This window comes from Asterias rubens, chromosome 1 (assembly GCF_902459465.1).
Source record: "Asterias rubens chromosome 1, eAstRub1.3, whole genome shotgun sequence".
Classification (NCBI taxonomy): domain Eukaryota; kingdom Metazoa; phylum Echinodermata; class Asteroidea; order Forcipulatida; family Asteriidae; genus Asterias; species Asterias rubens.
Genome location: NC_047062.1, coordinates 22,398,933 through 22,422,257, shown reverse-complemented (window position 1 = coordinate 22,422,257; position 23,325 = coordinate 22,398,933). Strand labels below are relative to the sequence as shown.

The window sequence follows — 23,325 nt, the reverse complement described above, 5'->3', positions numbered from 1 at the left end:
AAGAAAAAAAAAACCTGTGACAGTTAGAGTTCAATCAGACATCAGAGTCGTGAAAAAACAGTGAAAACCCCTTAAATGAGTTGTTTTCAATTTGACCCGCGCAATAAAGGGCAATTGTTTTTCTCATTTCCTAAAACTAGTAAAACTATTTCAAGGAGGGTTTCCCACTATGACCATCTTTATACTGTTTGAGTCATGTCCAGATCTGTACACATTTATATTTTCAACCTTACCAATGTTGTACACAGCCTTTAATGTGTTAATGTGTTAATTTGTTGGTGGAATAGGGGCCACCTGGCAAAGAACTGGCTCTGGCAAAACCATACTAAGCATGGACCCCAATCTAACAAGTAAGATTTAGGTATTCACAGCAACCTTTCAGAATGTCTATTTTTCCATCAGGATCTAGAGAAAATGTTCTAATTGGAACATTAAGATCCAGATTTCGTTTTTTTCATGGATATTACACATTATGGTAAATGCCAGAGTTTTGCCAGAGCAGATAATTTTGTTTTCAAAACAATGTTAAAAATATTCATTCTTTAAAGTGATAATTATTGTTGTTGGTCTGTATGGTAAAAGATTTGATATAATTAAACATAAAGTGTATGTTATTTGGAATGTTACTTAAAGGAACACGTTGCCTTGGATCGGACGATGATCCTGAGTTGGTCTATTAAAAGCATTTGTAACCGTTTTTTTTTAAATGCATATGTTGGAAAGATGGTTTGAAAGTAGAATACAATGATCCACACAAATTTGCCTCGAAGTTGCGTGTTCCTTTTACTGTGCGAACTAACATGGTCGGCCATTATATGGGAGTCAAATGGCCGACCGTGTTAGTCGACGAGGTAAAAGGAAAACCGTGCAATTTCGAGGCATGTTTGTGTGGATCATTGTATTCTACTTTTACAACATCTTTCAACCCATATGCATTTTATAACAATAGGTTACAAACGCTTTTCAAAGACCAACTCGACCAAGGCAAAACAAATTTTTAAACTTGCTTTTCAAACTTAAATATCAATAGAATGTACTTAAATATACTATTAAACGTAAATGTTTTGGTAAATTCATTCAAATGGCTACTAAACAACCATTGGGTTGAACAACAAACAAAATTTTGGAGCTGGATTTGAACCAACCACCCCTGAAATAACGTGCCGGTGCTCTGCCAACTCGGCTATCTAGGCCTATAGTGGCAGTCTCCCTATTTTGTCGTTATATTTGTTTAGAGGTCATACCCATGACAACCAACATAGGAAGCGACAGCCAGGAAGTAACTTTATCATTGTCAAATAATAACCCGGTCAGTTTCCATTAATAAACTGGCTGGGTTTATTATTTGATTTAAGATATAAAAAGTGCTGAAGTCATTTTTTATTTAGCCCCAAATTACAGTGACGTCTCAAAGCGCTTTTGGAAAGTCAAAAGAGAAAAACCAGGACTGTTGTATACAAACACAACGAGAACCGCAAAATGCATACAATGAAAAAACCCAGTATATTTCACAAAAAGTGTTGAGAGGCACAAGACCTGAAGGTTGAAAATGCTGCTTGATTACTGAGCAGCGGCACAATTTTGGGAGGGAAAATGATAACTAACTGCTGAATTAATATATACAAACTAATCTTTCTTAAAGGCAAACCCAGCAAGTTTTGAATTCGTTGATGAGAGTAGCGGTTTCTTTGGTGCAACCCCATTCTGATTATTCACTTTTCCTTGTTGACCTTTGACCCTCTTCTCTGACCCCTGCTTGACCTCATCGTCCGTTGATAGTTTGCGTTTCTTTCCCTCAGTGAGAGTATCTTGTGCATTGTTCTCTTTGGGATCTGCATCCGGTTCTGAGGGTTCGACAGATTTCTTAGCCCTGGCTCCCCATTCCTAAAAAAGAGACAAAAACAGCCATATAATATTGGTACAAATAGCTTTCATTAAGGCACTGGACAAGTTTGGCCATTGTCAAAGACCAATATTCTCAGTTGGTGTATTGAATACATAAAAATAAAAAAAAATTGAAAGTTTTGGCTCATTTGTATATCAAAGTTGCAAGAAAAACAAAGAAAGAAAAAACACACTTGGTGCACAAATTTGTGTGCTTTCAAATGCCTCATAAAAGGAAGGCTTCAGACCTGAAGTCTTGTGGAATACAAGACCAGCAATTCAATATTTAACTGTTGTTCATTTGGTGAACTGAAAATTGCCTAGAGTCTTGAAGTAAATTCCCAAATATTTGGGAAAAAGCAGGACAGTAATTTTCAGGACTAAGTCTCCTAAATTCTGAAAATCTTCTCCGCAATAGTACAATATAAAGCAAGACAAGTTTTCAAAAGAACATAATTCATCTAGCAAGTAGATACACACACATGGTGTTACTGAAAACCAAATATATGTACCAACCTTTTTCTCTTCTGGTGTGAGTGATCGCCATTTCTGCATGGCCAGTTTGACAAGATCCGCCTCTGATAGTTCAGGACTCTCCTCAGCTAGACCCGGCTGGTTCTCAGACAGCCAGAAGGAAAATCCAGATGGCGCTCTGAAAGAAAACACGTTGCCCCAAACATTATTTAACTCTTTCATGCGCTGACCGGTCGCGACCAATTTATATCCAAGTAGGATTTGAAACTTTGCATGTTGAAAATACAATATGGAAAGGTTTGCAGTAACACAGTTGAAACCAATGGTTCTTTTCAGAACCACTTCAAATCGTTTAGAGATAGTCATTATGGTGTTACCGCAAACCTTTCCATACAGTTTATATCCCTTCAGAAAAATAGTTGTCTTGAATGAGGTGAATGTGCTGGCGTTTCTGATCTGTACATGAACCTTAGTCCTGATGTTGGGGTCATATACAGAGAATGATCTCTCTGCAAAAGTTGAATAGTGAGTTCTTGGCACAACAAAAAGTTAACAAGATGTAGACGAACAAAGATGTTTTTGTTGAGATCTCAATTTGAGCATGTCAGTGATATACCCAGGGGCTCGTTTATGGAACTTACTTCTTAACTGCAGCAAAATTATCTGTTTCCGACTTAGTGTTTTCATCTTTCTCCTTTTGTTTGGGTGACTTCATGTTGCCGAATAGAGTAGCTTGGGTCTTGCCTTTCTTCGCTTTGGACTCGATCGGCTTCTCAGAAGGAGCTGTTGATAAAAACCACAATTGAAAATTGAAAACCCTTTTTGGACATTTGAATTAAAAATAAGAAATATCCCCGATGTAATAATAATTGTGAACTCATGCATTCATTCATTCATTACAAGTCGATTCAATAAAAATCAGGTAGGATATTTGGTTCTTGAAAAAAGTAGAAGCATTTTAAGGGCTGAACAAAATGTACACATGGTGCCGGCTATAATAGAGGCTATTTAATCACAATTTTTCAGATTTTCCAAGGGCAAAATAAATCAGAAATCTTCAGTAGGAATAATATCATGGCTGAAAATATCACATGGCAGCCAAGGGCTGAATTACAGACTTTTTGTACATCAAGTCGATTAAACATTCAAAGGAAAGCTTATCATAAAGGCTGTCCTTCAGTGTCTTTCACAAACCAGGCATTATATTTGTTCCTACGAAAAAAGTGGGAAAATTTTCTTGACTGTAAAGGCTGACCTACATACCCATGGTTTAGGCTTTCATATACATTTCAGATTATGTAATAACCGTTTTTTAGAATTGAACCAAACGCAAAAATTGAAAATGAGATTAAAGTAAGATGAATATCATGCCTGACAAACACTAAAAATTTCTGGAGTAAATGCACAACAGTTTAATGGCCTTGAGAACAAAATAAATTGATCAATTACTTACGGCTTTTGAGTTTGATCTTAGATGTCTTCTTCATGTTATCGAAGACGCTACTTCCTTTGCTAGCCACCTGAGATTCAGAAGAGGAGTTCTTCTTGAAAGGGTTCTTCCTTGGTTGACTGCTGGGTAGAGCAGACTTGGGATGCATATCTAGTTAGGGAAAAATACATCAAAGTGTAAGGATTCAAGGGTTCAAGATTCAAGGTTCATTTATTTTCCACAGTATAACTAAAAAATATAATAGTTATCACACAACCATGAGTGTAATATAGCGCTTCTGCGGCATCCCACATCTAACAAGGCTGACAGCCGAGTTGAATATGGGGTGCTATTGACGTGCTATGTTTTTTCTGTATATTTCCACAAGCGCGCTTCTTTCCTTATGTTGCAATCAAGCTATAATATATAACTTAATTAAACATAACGTAAGACTGTCAAGTTCCACTTAAAATTGACCTCTGAAAATTTGTTGGTGTCGTTAGAATTTCCCTAACACAAGCAACTGCTTATCAGGGTTTAGCTCCATTTCCCTAATTAGTTTTTTATTACTACTTGATTTAATTTTAATTTGTATGTCTATGTTTATCGTTAACCAGGGAAATGGAAATGGTAAAGAACGGTCTCTGAATTGAACTGAATTTGTAAAGCTGAAAAATCAATAAATAATTCAGATGCTGTACCTTTCTTGGGTTTGATGACCAGTGCGGGAGTTTGTCTTGATTTCATCTCAGGCATCTCACCATCTCCTCCATCTTCATCATATTCACCATCCTCATCCATCGGTTGATCCTCGTCTTCTACCTCAGCCTCCTCCTCCTCCTCCTCCTCATGATCTTGTCTTGATGCCTGGCGATTTGGAGGTCTTGCTCTGGATATCGTTGACCATTCAGACGTGCTTCTGTCCCTCCTACAGAGAGAGCCACATTGATGACATTGTAATTATGCCTAGGCGACTAGTGTGTCTAGTGTCGAAGTCGTGACTACTGATTGCTTAGTCGAGTCGCGACTACCGTTTTTCAACTACTCAGTCTAGGCCACGACACGCTACAAAATGGGAAGAAGCAGGAACAATTACGCCAAAGATTGATGCTACTATTTGTTCAGATGCTTAAAATAAAACTCTTACGCTGTGTGATGTGGTGCCTGATACACATCATTCTCCTCTTCTTGCTCGGTTTCCATGGCAGCCATTTCTTCTTCCATCATCTGCTGTGCCAATAGGTTGAGTCGCTCGGCCAACGCCATCCGGCGTGATCTGCTGGCGTATTTTATGGCGAGGGACACGGCATGCTGGGACGTCATGAGCTGACAGATCTCCGCAGCGCGGAACTCCCTGTCGGTGCGACAGGCCAACTGCAAACAAATCATTGAATAATCATATTTAGTTATATATTCATTTAGTTTGCAGTAACACCATGTGTGTATCTACTTGCTAGGTGGATACACACATGGTGTTACAGCAAACCCTATATATAGATTGATACCTCACATGCAATGCCTCAATTCCCAAAGGTGGTGAATTGCAAAACTATTACTCACTGCAAAGAGCTTCATAATGCTATCTTGCTTTTCTCGCTCAGCCTGTGCTTTGTTCATCTCGTCTTCATCATAGCCTTGGGATGTGCTGTAGTCAATATGTCTGCTCAAGGTGTCCGCTCTCCAATATGACTCCTGAAGAAAAACAGAAAGTATGAACAAAAAACATCAAACTGTCAGCCACGGCACTCCATTATGGTTACTGTGTCCCTAACTGCATCCATTCATAGCTTTTCAAAACCTCTCTATTTTTGATTTGTTCCCAAATATTACTCACTGCAAAGAGCTTCATAATGCCATCTTACATCAAAAGAACATTATCTACCTAACAAGTAGATACACACATGGTATTACCGCAAACTAAATATATGTAGAACCAGCTGTTACACCAACCTCTTCCTAACATAGGATTAATCTTAGGACTTAGGACGAGTTCAGTTCTGTATTCATAGACCTTAGGACGGATTGAACCCATCCTTAGTTTAGGACGAGTTACTCGTCCTAATTCGAGATAGGGTTAATCCTAGGGCTTTGTGAAATCGGCTGCAGAATTCATTACCTCTATCTGTCCCTTCTCCGTTTCCAGGTCACAAAGGGGAATTTGGAACGGTAGCACCATGACGGCAGGTCTGGGTAGCGTAGGAGGGAAGGGAGCTCCTTTACACTGAATGCATCGCAGTTGCTGTGGGCTCTCGTTCAATCCTACCACCCAGAAATGGTCTGAGCGACTCTTGGTCTAAAAAGAAAAGAAAAAAAAATCAATCTTAAATTAATTATTTACATCTGATAACAAGTTTCAAGATGGTCTTGATTGTATAACCAGGGGTCGATTTCACAAAGATGGTCCTGCTAGGACTAGTCCTGGGACTCTTTGGGAGTTATTAAAAATCTTAAGGCTAGTCCTTAGTTAGGATGAGTAATTCGAGATAAGACTAGCCTCAACTCTTTGTGAAATCCACCCTATCAAATTGAGGCTGTGGATTTTAGCCTAGATTCACTCAGGCTGTAGTGCTATACCTTCTGAAGACAACCAGACATGCAACTTTGTAATTTCAAAAAAGAGCAAATGGCCATTCAGCATTATTGTTTTCCAAGAACAAGAGGGAACCAGCCGATATAAGCTGAAACATTGCATGAAGCTGAAACATTGCATGCTTTCATTTGTTTTTGATTTCAACATCTGGAATAGTTTTTCCATCTAGGGTCTCAAAATTTCTCTTTTTCAACAAACAAATTAAATCTGTTATAAGTTTGACACATAATAACAATTTAAGTCAAGTATCCGAAGTAAAAATTATCACTTTTCAGCATTTATCAAAAACTTGTTTTTGTTGCAAAGTTTGATACGTCCAAGAGTAAACATTTCAGACTAGTTGAGGTGCCTTTGTTACTCACATGGTTCTTGGTGTTAGCAATCTGCATCCATGTCAGCATAGATCTATTTAGGACTCTGACCACGCCCTCAGTGTCAACGGCACAAGGTGTCCCTTCAGCTGAAAAACTAGAAACCATAACAAACAAGGCTCAAAAAAGAGAGAAAGGTAAAGCATCGATATTTATCACAACACTGTCGATCTTAAGAGCCTTGTCATACAGAATTTTTTTTTAAAGCCAACTCTAAGGTAACCAAAGCATTCAAAACACCAGCTTGGTTACTTACTGTTTTAGAGAAAATGTATGAAAGTTTACATGAAAATTAAACGATTTTTGTATAAAAAAAACCTGCCAAGAGCTGATCGACCTCAAACTGCTTCATGTGACATTACACTTGTGCTAAAAACTCATTTGTGTACACGATGATAATGCCAGTAATAGTCCCGATTTGATTTGATTTGAGTTTGGTTCAAGCATTATCAAGTTTAAAAAAAAACGTGTTTACAAAGTATTGTTTTTGTTGTTGCATTGTCAAGCACTCACCCCAACCAAGCAAGGGACGCCTTTGGGCTCACTGGTAACCGACCACCACAGATTTGTTGTTTCTTCTTCCCACCGACATGCAGTAACTGGACCCCAAGGCATTGCTCCCCTGGTACTCCTGCACACACCAAGAAAACAAATAAAATCTTAGGATTTGAGGAGAATATAAGTATACTTTCTCTATACTTAGGTTTAAAGAGTGTAGGTTCGAATCCAATCCAGGCTGGTCAGTTTTTTCTCACAGGGCACAGAAAGCACCGAGTGTAAAGTACTTCATCATCCATAATAATAACTAGTTTTTTAGAGCTCATGTTGCAGTAACCTACCAATGCGCTTTACATTAGTGCTCTAGTCAATGAGCCAAAAATATAAAGATCACACAAAGCGTTCAACTCTTGAGAGTGCTTTTATGTGCCTATGTTTTTGGGGGTCACCACTTGAAGAAAAAACCCCAAATAATACTAATGATAATAAATAAAAAAAAGTATTGTTGTTACAAATTTATCACTAAAATAAGCGATACGTATATATCGCTGTCTTATATAGCGCACGTATCTACCAAACAAAGTACTCAAGGCTTTGAGTATAAACAAACTTTCAGAAAGATAGGTGTATGCAGGGATGATAAGTGCACTGGGTTCTTTTACACGCGTTACACAACACATGGGACCAACGGCTTTACATCCCATCCGAAGGACGTACATGCATGAAAAGGTTTAAACAGTGCAAACAAACAAAATCTAAACTTAAAATCAAGCACAATCTTGACAAAAACCACAACCTCATGTGAAACACTTACCCGCCCCAGCATGGTACACCACCAATAGCTGATTACCATGAGCAGCAAGGCACACCACTGGACCTGGTACGGCAATTACTTCCCTCTGCATACCACCAATGCTGAACAGTCGAACTAATCGCTTGTCGGTTGCTACAGCTACCCATCCAAAACCAAGGGTTACCGCCTGCAGACAGTAGGGGAAGGAAAGGGCATGGGTATTGACTAGAACACCAATGAACATTTAGGCATGTCATAGGGCCTATGTAGCAATCTAGTTAGATATAGAATAGGGCTATTATGAAATCCAAAATAGTGTTGATTATCCTGTGTTTATTTACCTTGATATTTTCTCCCTTGGGCATGGAAGTGTTCCAATCTTTCTGGTTGTCCCAGGATGCAAAATGGTAACAGATCACTTGGCTAGGAGAAAACAAAAAGACATGTTGAGTACAGTTATAAAAATAATAAAAATATGCAGTTCTTAAGAACCCTTTATCTACCCAGCGGCGCCTCGTCACTTTACCCTGGTAGGGATGTACTGAGAAACAATGCTGATTGGCTCACAAGGGTGACTACTTTGCGTGCACGCTTGTTAAAAAAAATTTGAGCACTTGTATGGACCTTGTAGTACGCTTAGTGCACAATTGTGAAATGCAAGTATTTTGACACAATTCCATTTCAAATGAATCAAGTTAGTTACACAGGCCTGTGAGCAGGTCATGAAAACAAAAAACGGATTTGGGCCCTTGTCAAACTTGTGCAGATTTTGGGCCAGCGCGACAAGTGGTAACAAAACATTAACAGAAACATAGTCCAATATCAGCTGCTGGGATTGAGGTTGAATCTTACCTTGCTGTATCCCCCTGGCCCTCGCTGGCTAGCAGAACGGCTTCTGCTGATAGGTCGGCCATTGTATGATTCAACTGGTTATCAAAATGCATGGCGTGATGAACTGAGGTATCATGGAACTCAACATCGATGGAGGATTCGTCGTCTGTGTCGTAACAACGTACGATTCCAACGGAATTCCATTTCTAGAAAATTAGATGTAAGACAAGTAGTAATAATAATAATACTGTAGATTTATAATTAGCTGTTTGCTGTTATAAAAGATAACCCTTGCACAGAATTATCAAATCTGGAGTAGCTTGTTAAGAATGATTAAATGAGGAGCAACCATGATACAACACCTTGAGAGGATACAAGGTGAGTGGTGCATATTGCTGCCAGAGCATGCCATAACTTCAAGTGTTAACTTACGAGAAGTACAAAGTTATTTGAAGGCAAAATACAAACTTGTGTACAAACATACTCGTGCCAGTCTTCAGAAATAGGTCAAGCGTTTATTTCATTAAATAATCACAAACTTACCATGAATCTACTTGATAGGTGTACAGGCGTGGCACCAGGGATAAATGGTTTCTGTAGAGGGGTAGGTTGGGGACCTTGGTACACAACTGGTTTGGGTTGCATGGCGTCCAGTGCACCGGACATGATGCTAGCCCCATCATCACCGACACGGGAACTGCCATCTGGAAAAGAAAAGTTTCAGGATTCAATCAGGGTAGGCTCGTTTTCTGGGATCAATTTCACACAAAAAATCCTAACATACATAGGACTAGTCCGAGGACTTTTTGGGAGTTAGTAAAAACTTAAAACTAGTCCTAATAACTCGAGAACTCTTTGTGAAAGCCTTCACTGGTTCAATAGAAAACCAGTCATAGAAAACCAAGCAAGAGAATGCTGTTTTTGTAGTTATCAGGCCTGGAGTTTCACCTATGTGAGGGCAACGCCATTTTCTTCTCGCAAAGAGCACTTCCAGTGGAAAATGTGTATGGAAAACTTTTGAAAGGGCATCAAGGCACAGGTCTCCGTGAAATTATGCATGAAACAGCATACCCTTTTGATTATTTAATTCTCTACTAACCAATTGAATTGTCATCATCTTGAATCTGCATTATGCGTTTGTGTTGCGTGGCAGGCGTGACATCATCACCATCTTCATCCTCATTGGTCAATTTATTCTCGACCTCGGCTTGTGTAACAGCATCAAGGAAATCTTCGTCGATGGCTTCGTCATCGAACAAATCAGCAGACTGCTTGTATTCAGATACCTGGATGGATTCAAAGAGAAGACCTGATTAGTTACAAATCCAAACACTGTGCAGATTTTAAACAAAAAAAACCCAATTTATCTTGATGCGATTTTTAGTGATATACAATGATGATTTGATTCAAATGCACTGGACACTATAGGTAATTACTCAAACTAATTGTCAGCATAAAAACTTACTTGATAATGAGCAGTGAAGAGCTGTTGATAGTATAAATCATTGTGAGAAACAGCTCCCTTTGCAGTAAAAGTTTTTGAGAAAGAGGTAATTTCTCACTCAAATAATGAAAGACTTCATCTGATGCCTTTTATTTAGACAAGGGTATTTTTTCTTTTCATTATTATCTTTTAAGATTTCACAGATTTTTTATTTGATGCATGTTGGGATACACCAAGTGAGAATACTGGTATTTGACAATTACCAGAGGTTAAATGTTTCGTGAAAACCAGAAGATTTTACTCGCAAACAAATGGTGTCCCGTCACTGATCTTACCTGAGATTCCTTCTTCCTATGCGCTGGTATAACGTTGTCCAACACGCCTACATTTCCCATGACATCAGTATACGCAATCTCATTACCACCAGTTGGGTGCCAGACTAATCCACAGATTGATAGACCCTTGTTGTGTTTAGTCCTACACAAAATAAAATGTACAAACAAATAAATAAATATCTTGGTTGTCAGTTTTTAACTAGGGGCACTTTTCCACATCTCCTATCTTCCTTGGCTCCAGCTTGGATTCTAAAGGGCATGATAATTCGTCCTTAGAAAAAAAGCAGGACCAACTTTTTGAGCGCAAGGGCCGATCTACATGTTCACATGGCGCAGGCTTTAATAGACTTTTTATGCAGTTAAATGACAGATTTTGTTATTGTTCAAGGGCATAAAATGGGTACCTGCGATAGAGGTTGATATTGTGCATGCAAAAGCCACTGGAGTGCCACGGCAGCTCAGGGCTGTATACTCCCCAGGGGAGTCGAGAAAGATTAAAGGAATGTTGTTGGCCCAATGACCAGGGCACCAATGTAAAGTTATTGTGAAATGCGCTATATAAGAAATAGTTATTAAAATTAAATTTAACTTTGGGTACCTGCGATAGAGGTTGATATTGTGCATGCAAAAGCCACTGGAGTGCCACGGCAGCTCAGGGCTGTATACTCCCCAGGGGAGTCGAGAAAGATTAAAGGAATGTTGTTGGCCTAATGACCAGGGCACCAATGTAAAGTTATTGTGAAATGCGCTATATAAGAAATAGTTATTAAAATTAAATTTAACTTTGGTCTCTTGCTGATGCAACTGGCTTCCTACCTATCAATGCACTCCCTTGACCCAACATCCCAGATACAGATACTTCCATCAGTGTTAGCCGAGGCCAAGAACTGACCGCACGGAGACCACTGGACAATGGAGATAAACCCAGTGACCTCTGTTGGGGTCAACGTGAATGCCATGTCCCACGTGTCCCTCTCGAATACTTGGATTTCTTTCTCCAGGGGAACAGCCAAGAGCTAAAAAAGAAAGAAAAAAACAAGGGAACAAATTGTTAGAGGAGTAACAAATTATTCATACCTGTGGGGAATTGAAGAGTTTAAAAGCAGGAAAGAGGTTCTGGGAACTTAACATTAAGAATAGAACTTCTGAAACAGAAGCGAGGTTAGAAATAACGGAAAATGCCAGCATATGTTTCAGATGACGGTTTATGCAAATAGTTTCTGACTATATTAAGAGGGGTGGGTATTGTTTGAGTGACAGAGCGCCATCAATCATCACATCCCAAAGGGCAAGGAGTCTGCAGAGGTAGGAAGTCCCAATGATACAACCCCATGGGGACTGGCGTCTGCTGTCCAGCCGCCAACACAAACAAATTGTTTCCAGGTGTCGTACTGCGTCTATCAGACTATAAAGACAGTTGTGCAGCTGTATCCACCTTTTGGCAAAAGTCTGAGAACTTTTGTTCTTCCATTGATTGGGAGCAAGTACAGCCAAATTTTGCTGAGGAAATATTTTTTTCCCGTCCGGTTAACATTCAGAAAATTTTCAACGTCCCAAAAAAAGGTAGGTCGGACCGCAGCTCATCCTTTTCGGTACTTGGGACAATACTCTTTGGTCCCCCTTTTTTTTAGTACAGTCACAAGATTCTCTCTCCACACTCGGTCTCTACTCACCTCTCCTGAATTTGGTTTCCACGACAACCTACACAAGGTTTTCGACAAGCTGAAAATTAAAAGAAAAAGTAACCCATACACGTAAGTGATGAACAATTTAGTAAGCTGTGAGTAGGATTTGAAACTTTGCATGGTGGAAGTATAACAAATTGAGGTTTGCAGTCACCACAAGAATATCTCTGTTTGAGTAGTGTTGGTTCTGAAACATTACCACCATTTCTTTTTCAGAACCAACACAACTCAAAAAGAGACATTCACATTGTGTTACCGCAAACCTCTTGAGTTGAATAGCTGTGGTCAGGTTAGGAATGGTCTTTTATTGGAGTTTTGTGGCCTTTATTTACCTTGCATCACTGCACTTAGGAATAAGGGACACAGATTTTTCCCAAGCTTGGTCAGCGATGTTCCAGATCTTGACAGTTCCATCACAGCTGGAGGACGCCTAAAATCATGGACAGTAAAATCAGTTACAAGCTATGGATACCAAGGGCTAGCAGTTCAACAAAATTATTCATGTATAAATATATGGCCATCATTGCTGAAGTGCAATCTGATGGAAATCTGTGCTGGGCGGCACGGTGTATTTTTCTCAAGAGTGCACAGCAAAATTTGTTAGATCTGGGTAGGCCCGCCAAGCACTGCCCACAGACTAAAAAAACAGACATAAAGTAGAAAGAATATCACAACTTTTTCCACTCAGAAAAAAATAGTTAAAAATACCTGGAAATCCTTGAAGGAAAGCTTGTTACCAAAATGCGTTACACATTTAAAACACTGTTTTCTCTGATTACCACTTTCCACTGGTCTGCATGTGTCAGTTTGTGGTGTCAATGATGATTCCATTTACTTACAATGTATTCCAGTTTAGGGTCGATTGCTACACTGAGGATAGGTGCGTTATGGCCGTGGAATGTCTTCTGATTGCTGCCCTCAACGTCAACATACTTCATTGTAAAATCACTAAAGGAATAACATAAAACAATGTCACAATCATTCTGAGCATACTGGTTAGCTAATGCTCCCACTATATTATTAAAGAAATAATATTAACACTAATACTAGGTTCTAATATGGCCCTTTATCACATCCCTACAGGCGTGTCAAAGCGCTCAGTATTTTTTCCTGCAAGGTTTTAGGAGCTCCGTGGACCTGTTCCTTTATAGCACCATGTAATGGTTTACTCGGTGATGTGGCACAATATACTGCTGATCAGACCAGGGGCAAAACCCCTTCATTTTACGATAAGTGCATTGGGTTCTTTTAGGTGCATTGTACACAACACACGGGACCTGCGGCTTTATGAGTTAGCAGGGAATTCTGGTTTGTGCACGTGCATACTCCACATTACCAGGCATTCTATGCTTACAGAGCAAGCACATAAGTGGATAACTGCTCTTCGTAAGCGCAGTATTAGGTGGTAAGCAGAGCCATGGAATTGGGCCCTGTATGCTTGAGGATTTTAATAACCTATCTTTTATTAACCTTTTTAAATAGAAAAATTAATCAAGAGTTGATTAGTACAAGTCTCTTTTGAACTTATCTTGTCTAAACCACTACAAATTTAAACCATGCAGGGAAGGAATTTAGGATGCTAAGCATAGGATTCGAACTGCCTCTAGCCATTGGGCAATCTTGGTGGACTAGTTGGTAAGACACTGCTCAAGAATTACAAAGGTCACGGGTTCGAATCCCACCCGAGTAATATGCCTGTGATTTTTTTTCACAGAACTCGGGTAAGTACTGAGTATATAGTGCTAACACACATCGGTGTACATGGGTAACAACCAAAATTAACATTCTTTATCCCCAATGCAAATTTAACGTCTATAAAAAAGGAATTTATTGATAGGACAGATTACCTTGCACCACCCAGGACTTTATTTCCGTCTTGACTCAGACAGAAGTGTGTTACTGGCGCTGTGAAGCGAGTAACGATACCATCAGCGGCCCCCTCTGGAAAAGTATGAGCCTGGATAGTGTTAGCCTCTGAGGCTGTGTACAGCTTGCCCCCCTGTTAGAAAACAAGCGCACATAAATAAAATCAACATGTGTTAAGAGGATATAAACAAATCTCATGAGAGCATTTGAACCTGAATGTTTGAACATTCTGAGCAGGGCCAACATTCTATTAATATGTCCTTGGAGCTTTCACAGTAACATAAACAACTTTTATCAAGACTAGAACTGTATAATATTTCTTTATCTAACCGGTTCCATGTAGACCTTTTGGGTTACCAAATTCGGGCTAGAAAAAATTCCCCATACAAAAATATTATTAGTAAAACTACATGTACCGTATGTAAACAAAATGTAAAAATTGACTTGATCAACAGATGTGCATTAACAGTCAGTGATGAGCAATACCACAGTGCCTCTTAGCCGTTTTATCGGCTTGTATAGTATATGTATTGAAATTTTGTAATGAACAAGCTGGGACTGAAAAACTAGTTCACATGAAGACAATAAACTGCGGCACTGGATGTCATACACAACGTTTGCTGGAGGACTTGCAACTGTGGGGAGGACTTGCAACTCTGGGAAAGACTGGGGTGGAGGGGAGGGGGTTGATGTTTTATTTTGGATTCAGAGCAAATACTCTCAACTCGGAATCCTGCATACAGACAAGACGAATCAGTGCCAACAATGGTGGGCAACAGATACTAAAGAAAAGTGGAACTAGAGTGTCGATTATGATTTTTGAATCGGATGAAGCTAGGTAACAGCTTGAATCAACCATGCCTGACAATAGCTGATATGCGAGCTTCATGATTATTCCAATTTTTGTTGGGTCATCAGGCCGACTATTGTTTGGACAGTTACGCGAGTTCATACTTCCTACGAATGCGATACAAATGTTGACGTCACAGGGCTGTTTTCACAGCGAGTGTTTCCTAGAATTTCAGCACAAGTTAACTGATGCGAATCATTCGGTGCCTTCAAAATTTGTAGGAAGTGGGCTTTAATCAAGCCGGGCAGAACAATTGTATTGTGTCCATACCTTCATTGCAATTGCAAAGGCAGCTTCTCCAACATTGACCGATTGTGGATCGTCGTCATCCATGCTCTCCCATATCCTGACATCTCCATCACTCCCACACGTCAAGATCTGGTTCCCCGTCTCCTCATAGCAGACATCTGTATGGCCCTCACTGTGACCCAAACGCATCTCTTGTTTGTTGAGAGGCATCTTTCTGGATGGACAGAAATCTGAAGAGAAATATCGTTAACAAATGAGGAGGATCAAACAAAAACAAAGTTTCAACATTGATTCCTTTTTCCTTCCTAAGGGCCAGTTTCACACATCAATTATTGACACTAGGTGACCTCAATGCTCAGCTCTCCTAATGTTTCTAACTCTACTACACACCACTAAAATGTTTCCACTAAGAATGAAACTGAGAAGGACACAGGTATCACGATTGGGACTCGAACCAACACTCTGCTGAGATAAAACGGTCTTAGTCAGCGGTCTTAGACCAGTCAGTTATAGCCAGCTATCGGCCTTAGACAGTCTTAGCTTAGTCAGTCATTAAGCCTGTTGCAATAAGCCGTACTTAGTTAAGTCGGTGAAAAGAAATGCAATACAAACAAGTGTCCCATAACACTTGGCACATCTGCAGCACTGGTGTTACAACATCCTTTTGCTTTGGTTTTTAAATCATCGGATATCAAATCTGTGAGTTGTAATATTCTTACTCTTGGGAACAGAACACGGTACACTGTATCATCATTATAATGCCTCTAATGGGTGTAATCTATTTCTAAAATACGGTATCATCGTAGAGCTCTTTGCATCAAACCATCTACAACTAGGCCTTACAAATGTAGGGCCCGCATAATAAAAAAACAAAAACAAAGACCGCTTATAGCCAGCTCGGAGCAGGCTTAAGATTTAAGACTGGCTTTAATTATAGACCGCGCTATTGCAACCGGTCTAAAATCAAAGACTGTCTGAGCGCCTCTCAAGTTAGCCGGCTATAGCGCATAGACCGGATTAAGACCGCTTTGTGCAATCCGCCCCTGAGCTTGAGTCCAGTCTCTAAACTGCTAGGCCATGACACGCCACGGGTACAGTGTCTACTTGCACGTTGTTGAGAGTACAGTAAAAACCATTGTTTTTGTTTTTTCAAGAACATAAAATCCATCCATTATATAGCTAAGGAACAGTAGTTTTATCTGACAAGTTTTACTTGTTATGAGATATGAGGTGTGTAAATGTCTGAAGCTGGCACTGGCAGAAGTCGATTGTATCTACCCTCTTTGCTGTGTACAGGAGTTTGGCAACATTTAGACTGGTCCCCTGTCTTTACCATTGCTTTGAAGAGCCATTGATTTCATTGGACATGATCATTTCATTGGATAAGCGTGCAGTGCCTTGGGCTTTACATATTTGTGTTTTGATTGGTCTGCCGAGGTCACATTTGGCAGCTTCAATTGTGGTCGTATGCATATGAATCTGCGTGAAAGGTGCAAATGGCCGGGATTGACCTATGCTAGGTTAGTAGAAGAGGCCACTCTCTGGCCGCATTCACGAGCCTGAACAAAGTGTGACGTCAGACTAATCAATGTTCAGGCTAGGCATCATTCTGAATCTGGTCGGCAAAACATCCTAAATGCCGACGGAAATATCAGTTTTCACCCCAAGTTTTAGCATGGGAGGAAGGATAACTTTTGTTCCGTATCGCGCCACCACTTTTTCACAAATTTTTATAAAAAGGGATATCTCATTGTTGAGGTAAATTAGATACTTTATTGTTTAATTTTAATATCGAATGAAAAAGTGGTGGCCACATACGGAAACTTTTCCGGGAGGAAAACCCTTGTCAACCTGCAGTAAAGGAACCCACGCAGTCAGGTTGGGACCGAAAAAAACAAAATCCTCATGGATGCACTCAGTCATGGCTCCAGTCCGAAAATCAAACTGGAAAAAAATCGACAGATATGGCAGGGAAATATTACCTACTCACTACTGACCTAGCCAACCTGACTGCCTAGTTAATAAACTATCAATATTTTGTTTATGAAATATCAAATGAATAAGTAAGCCAACGGAAACTTTCAGGATTTCATCAATAGACAATAATGAATAGTTAATCTTAATATAATACTTAATAAATAGATAGAAGGGTCGTGTATTTCCGACAATGTTTTCATTCATTGGATGGACCTCGCTTAGTTTTTTTTTACATATATATTGACATCGACATTTTGTTAAAGCATTCTGCAATTTCTAAAAAGAAAAGCCTTAAGTTATAACAAAAATGGTATTACTTACCTTTTCACACTGAAGATTAGTACAAAACACCAAACATAGCAGCTAAAACTCCAGATTTTTTGGGATTACTGCTTATGTAGAATATAACTGTAAATTTATCCAGTGTTTCGCGCAATACTTCGAGATTTCCCGCGAATTGATGACAGCAAACTATTGAGGGCGCTCTCCTTGTGTGCCACAAAATATTTTTTACGTGATGGAAAAAAGCTGTTGATAAACCAATAAAGTACACGTAGAGAACCAAGTAGGTTGAAACATTTAGTAGTTCAACACATAATATGTCGGCTTGTATCTGTGCAGCGCTACTTTTAATTGTATTATAAGTTTGTGCAAGATAATTGTACTTTGGGGTTCGCTATGCATGTAAACTTATCCTCATCAAATCAACCCACTGGGGAAATAACAGCGCGCCTCATCCACTCAATAATTTAGGTTAATTATTCACATGACGTCATTACTTCCGATTTCTTAATGGTGGCGGTGACCGTATGCCATTCATGCATAAACGTGTGTGTACTGATGGTGTAGCCCATGCACATAACATGCTGCACACAAAAATATAATTCACTGACTTGTGTGTGCTGTTTGGTTCTAGCTGTGTCATAATTAGGGACTTTCTCTGTTGCTGACTGCAGGCCAACCATTCCAATAAAAGCGTCTGCCTGCCGTGATTTCTTCACATGGAGCGGGGAGAAGGGATGTGTTTAGGTCTGCTAGTTCTCTGACGGACTTGTTGAAGGATTATTGAATTCGGAACTGACGAGAAAACCTCTAATTCTGAAGTGGTACGTAACCTTTTTTTTAGTTGTTGAAAGTCAACCAGTTGTAAACTGATGTAGGTGACTTTACTTGTATGGTAATGGGCCCTTGTCATGGGGTTGATTCATACTTGCTGCACTTTGCGATCACTCTAGGGTTAGTCCGTTTATACAGCGAATACGATTGTTTATGAAATTGTGGCCCATTTATTTTGAGCACCGAACTTCTATTTTTGCTGTACACTCGATTCTGAACTTTTTTTTTATTTTACAATCAACACTCGCGAGGAAGATAGATTGACCCAGTTTCCCCACACCACTTATTGATCACTTGACTTGGTACAAATACAGTGGAAGTGTTGTTAGACCTGTGTACAACTTAATAGTTGATTTTTGTGTGATTAGTATTAATTAGCCAAGTTTCAATCATGGAAAGATTAAGAATAAGAAAAAAGCAAGCTTTAATTTGATTCTCAATAGTCAAGTTATTTGAAGTATTTTTCAAATGAAGAAATCGCATTCAAATTGTTCTAGATGTTAAAGATATTTTGTAAAATGCTTATTTCTAAATTGCTTGTGATTATTTTCTTTATAGCTTGCAAGCATTATCATGGCAGCCAAGAAGAAGGGTCTTCACGCTTCAAAGCAACGCTCTAACTCGTCCCCAGAGTTGCAGCTTCAAGTCACTGATATTGACTCAGCGGATCAGAGGCTTGGAACAACAGTAAAAACAGCAGGTTGGCGCAAATATGGAGACGATGACTCCAATGCTTCGCACAGCAAAGGCGCCACCAATAAAAGTGATGGCGTCAATAACAGCTCAGGGAATATCGAATCTGCAAGCAAAGCCGCCAAATCTCCAACTGTTCCAGTACAGGAGGAAGCCAAGCCGTGCAAGTCATGTGGAAAAACATCTGAAATAGAGCCAACTCTTGGCCCGTCTGTACGCCCGAAAGTGAGGAATTATCGTTTCAAAACGAGAACTAGGAACGGAAAGAATTTGGCTGGGAATAAGCAGCAGCAGCACAATGCTGATGCGAATCGTATCATCATGGATATCTGTGACAATTCAGTAACTGTTAACTCATCTAGTTCAGAAACAGAAGAACCTTCCTCTAAACAACAAAAGAGGCAAGGAATTGGTCGTGTTGCTACGGCATTCGTTGCAAGGTTCCGACACAAGGGACGTAAACATCAGCGGAGGAGCTCAAACACAGACTCGGTTTCCTCGACCAGTGTCAAAGACGTCAAATTAGAGTCCCCTCGACCTCGATCAAAGTCGTTTAGCGGGAGAATCATGCGGAAGTTAGGCACAAAGGACAAATCCTCCAATTGCAAAGACTTGCCTTGCCGAGACTTTAACACTCGTAGGAAAGGATGGCCTCATGCAAAGCGTATTCAATCTTGTATCGGGGAAGTTTTCACCGGAAAGGGAACTCTAAAAACTAAAGGAAAATCATCAAAAGCTGAACTGGACGCGCGTCAACCAAGACGTTACACACCGGTTATTAATCTAGAGGAGTTTAATCCTGAAGATTATCCTATTGAAAGTGAAGATGACATTCAGAGGGTTCTCCGTGAACAAGAGATACGAGAGGGTGTGGACCCACCACCAGGATATCAGCCTTTTGACCACTTCTTGACGAAGGTGGAAACACATGCAGAGGCAGCGGACACAAAAGCTACCTCCCCTACTGAGAAAAACAGCCCCAAAGAGTGCAAGGAAGAAGAGAAACCGGGCCCATCTGCAGCAGCTGCAGTAGCCGAGGCCTTACTGAACACCTCCCCAAATGCAGGTTATCCAGTTCTCGCAGGATCAACTCATACAACTGCAAATATCTACGATCAGTATGGCTCCCTGACCCCAGAGGGGACTTACATTCCAAGGACTGTACACACACAGATTGACTACATGCACTGTTTAGTCCCCGACCAGAAGAGCATCATGGACAGTAGTTTCTATTGGGGCAAGATCGATCGTTTCGAGGCAGATCTTCTACTGGAGAATAAGCCGGAGGGGACTTTCCTGTTGAGAGATAGCGCCCATGACGAGTTTGTTTTCTCTGTCAGTTTCCGTCGGTATGGACGAACTCTTCATGCTAGGATTGAACAATGGAAACACAAGTTTAGCTTTGACGCTCACGATCCTGGCGTCTATGCTTCAGACACAATCTGTGGGCTCCTAAAACATTACAAGGACCCTAACTTCTGCATGTTCTTTGAACCTATGCTTACCACACCTTTGCCCCGGCCCAACCCTCCATCCCTCCAAGAGTTGGCCCGTGCGACGATCTGTTCGAACACATCGTACGATGGAATCACACACTTGGCTCTACCGCGCACACTAAAAGAGTATTCTCGCGAATACCACTACAAGCAGAGAGTTCGCATGCGACGGTTTGAGGTCCCTGAAATGCCCGTTGTAGTAGAACCAAAGATTGGTGTCATTACTAAAACTTGTATATCTCGGTAGAGTCGCACAAACTAAGTCTAGAATTGAAACTTCAAGTGCATGTGTCTCACTTTCAATATCAGTGTATTTTTAGTCATTCCACTTATATAATTTGTGCAGGAAGGAAGTTGTATTAATTAGATGTTATTCTTGCTATGGTACTTGACTCCCTGTTTCACTTTAAAGTTCATCTGACTTTTAATTGAAACAGCACAATTTCTAGAGGTGAATATAATGCTTTACATTTGATGACGACACTGTGGATCATACATGTGCATAAATGTGTTCATCCTTAATATTGTCAACTTAGTAAAATACTGAAAACTTGACAAATTTATTTGAAACATCCATTGTTATACATGTAGACTTACAGACAAGTTGTTTCATCTTTGTCATGGTGAAAGCGCTCTCTTGCAAGTTAACTCTTGTGCGATTGCTGGTCTCGCAACTCTGACCCGTTCAAAGTAGTAAAAAGGGGCCAGTTGTCAGGAGCCAGAAGAGCGTTACCGCACAAACATCTAACGACTTGTCCATGACTAAGTTATTGTCCACAATGCTATTGTTTATTGTACTTTCTTTTGTCATATGTTTTCATATCCCTCTATACATGGAGTGACAATCCTTATAAAACGTTGTCATGCAAAATGTATCAGTTGATATTCAAAAATCATTATTTGCTACTCAGTATTAGCATTCAGTGTGCAAACAAATATGTTCAGCCAAAATATTTTGCTATGCATAAGTGCCTGATGAAATCGTTATCCTATAGCACCATTCCTCACGATGGTATCGAAAGGCGACTGGGAGAAAAGCAAAAAAGCCACAGCACTATGACATTGATGTGTGCTAGAAGTACAGAGCATGTTCAAGGTGAACCTATTGAACTTTAAAGGATAATTTCATTAAAATTATTGACACGAAATCTTTGGAGTTTTATCAAGGCATTGGCCTTGGTTTCTATGCATGTCCATGCCACAAGTCAAGCTATGCCAAGGATCTATTCACTGATTCACTCCATGGAAAATAATTTTTATCTTCATTATAATATTGATCAGAATCATATTGTACATGTACATGTACCTGATATAAGCGCGACCTTCCTGGTGCAATTTTTAGTCCTTGCTGTCTGTGTGTACCTGTATGGTCAGTGTATACACACACAGCCACAATACCCTATCATGGCCACAGTATTAATAACTGCCAACATGCAAGCAGCTGTTAAAGACCATTGTACATCAAATCCTTATGGCCTTGATGCTTGAGAGTCTGGCCTGTGGTTGACCATGGCATAAACAAAGACAATCCTTTCACAGGTTTTGTTGTTTTTATTGTTGTTTTACCTCCAGGGTGGAAGATAACCGCTTCCTAAAATATTGATTTTTCAACATCTGTGCTGAACTCATTTGTTGTCAATGATAATGCTGTTTTAAAGAAGGTACTTGTACATTATCTAAGAAGTGTCAAGCCCCCTTATTTTCACAGAGTAAAAAAATAATCTGGAAATTTTGATCGCTTTGATTTTGTCCAGGTGTTGCGCAACAGTTTTGATAAAGATTACCAATTGCTCCATATCACATGTACCTCGAATTGCCTAGTGTATCAGTTTCATGTAAATCATGTGGGAAGTTTTTAGATAAGGATTAAGGTAATTGTTTTCCCTTATGTCAAAGTGTACTCAGATACAGATATGGTTGTACTTCAACGACCTTTAGGAAAATGCCAAGTAAAACATAAAAGTCACCCTTCAACTCCTGCAGTTTTTTTCTTCTTTTTTCTACAGGCTAAAAATTGAGTGTCAATTACATAGCAGGCACATTCCTGGCAGGGTAGTTATACTTGGGAAAGGTTGTGGGTTCACTCAGAGGAAACCAGCAGTCTTATAACAGGATGTGGTCTACTGTATTGTGGACTGCATGCCACCATGATGCCACTATGCTTCATGTAAAGCGTTTGTCACTCGGTTAGACTTTTACAGTTTATGAAGCCAGAATGATGTACGATGTTCAATCATGGGAATTCTACTGCCATGGTTTAATGTATTTAATTTGCTGCTCGTTTCCTACTTAAAAGGCACTGGACACCTTTGGTTGTCAAAGACAAGTTTTCGCACTTGGTGTATCCCAATATACATGTAATGCATAAAATAGCAAGTGAAAAATTGTGTGCTTTTAGATGCTAATAAAAGGCTTCCTTTTAATATTTGAGTGAGAAAATAACCTCTTTCTGAAGAACTTTGTTACTTCAGAGGGAGCTGTTTCTCACAATGTTTTATCAACAGCTCTCCATTGCTCGTTACCAAGTTAAGTTTTATGTCAACAGATATTTTGAGTAATTACCAATACATGTAGTGTCTAGTGCCTTTAATCATGAAAGCTCTCGTCACTCGACAGACTTTAACAGTTTATTTAAGCGAGATGATGTATAATGTTCGTTATATTTAATTTACTGCACGTTTCCTACCTGAAGTACTACTACAGTATAGCCTCAATGCCTTCACAAATTGGCTAAATCATGGAGG

General features: G+C 39.7%; 2 protein-coding genes across 2 annotated transcripts; one reads left to right on the top strand and one right to left on the bottom strand.

Moving 5' to 3' along the window:
- Nucleotides 1-931: 931 nt before the first annotated feature.
- On the bottom strand, nt 932-17,973 carry LOC117301257 (WD repeat and HMG-box DNA-binding protein 1-like). The gene is made up of 23 exons (XM_033785134.1): nt 17,598-17,973; nt 15,321-15,529; nt 14,182-14,333; nt 13,174-13,282; nt 12,667-12,764; nt 12,323-12,371; nt 11,466-11,665; nt 10,650-10,791; nt 9,970-10,156; nt 9,414-9,574; nt 8,892-9,076; nt 8,381-8,462; nt 8,061-8,226; nt 7,262-7,379; nt 6,740-6,845; nt 5,904-6,080; nt 5,348-5,479; nt 4,935-5,161; nt 4,489-4,715; nt 3,812-3,958; nt 3,000-3,141; nt 2,401-2,536; nt 932-1,884 (listed from the first exon to the last, which is right to left on the bottom strand). The coding sequence occupies exons 2-23, from the start codon at nt 15,507-15,509 to the stop codon at nt 1,627-1,629; spliced, it is 3,390 nt and encodes a 1,129-aa protein (XP_033641025.1). The 5' UTR covers nt 15,510-15,529; nt 17,598-17,973; the 3' UTR covers nt 932-1,626.
- A 148-nt stretch (nt 17,974-18,121) lies between these two features.
- Nucleotides 18,122-22,946, top strand: LOC117293872. Its single transcript, XM_033776344.1, has 2 exons — nt 18,122-18,382; nt 18,951-22,946. Exon 2 carries the CDS (start codon nt 18,966-18,968, stop codon nt 20,826-20,828), a length of 1,863 nt encoding a protein of 620 aa, XP_033632235.1. The 5' UTR covers nt 18,122-18,382; nt 18,951-18,965; the 3' UTR covers nt 20,829-22,946.
- The last annotated feature ends 379 nt before the right edge of the window (nt 22,947-23,325 follow it).

Coding starts and splice junctions, on each gene's coding strand:
- LOC117301257 (XM_033785134.1), bottom strand. CDS start 15,509: ATGCCTCTCAACAAACAAGAGATGCGTTTGGGTCACAGTGAGGGCCAT. Junction 9,077..9,413: donor ACCTATCAAGTAGATTCATG/GTAAGTTTGTGA, acceptor CTAATTTTCTAG/AAATGGAATTCCGTTGGAAT. Junction 6,846..7,261: donor GCGTCCCTTGCTTGGTTGGG/GTGAGTGCTTGA, acceptor TATGGTTTCTAG/TTTTTCAGCTGAAGGGACAC.
- LOC117293872 (XM_033776344.1), top strand. CDS start 18,966: ATGGCAGCCAAGAAGAAGGGTCTTCACGCTTCAAAGCAACGCTCTAAC.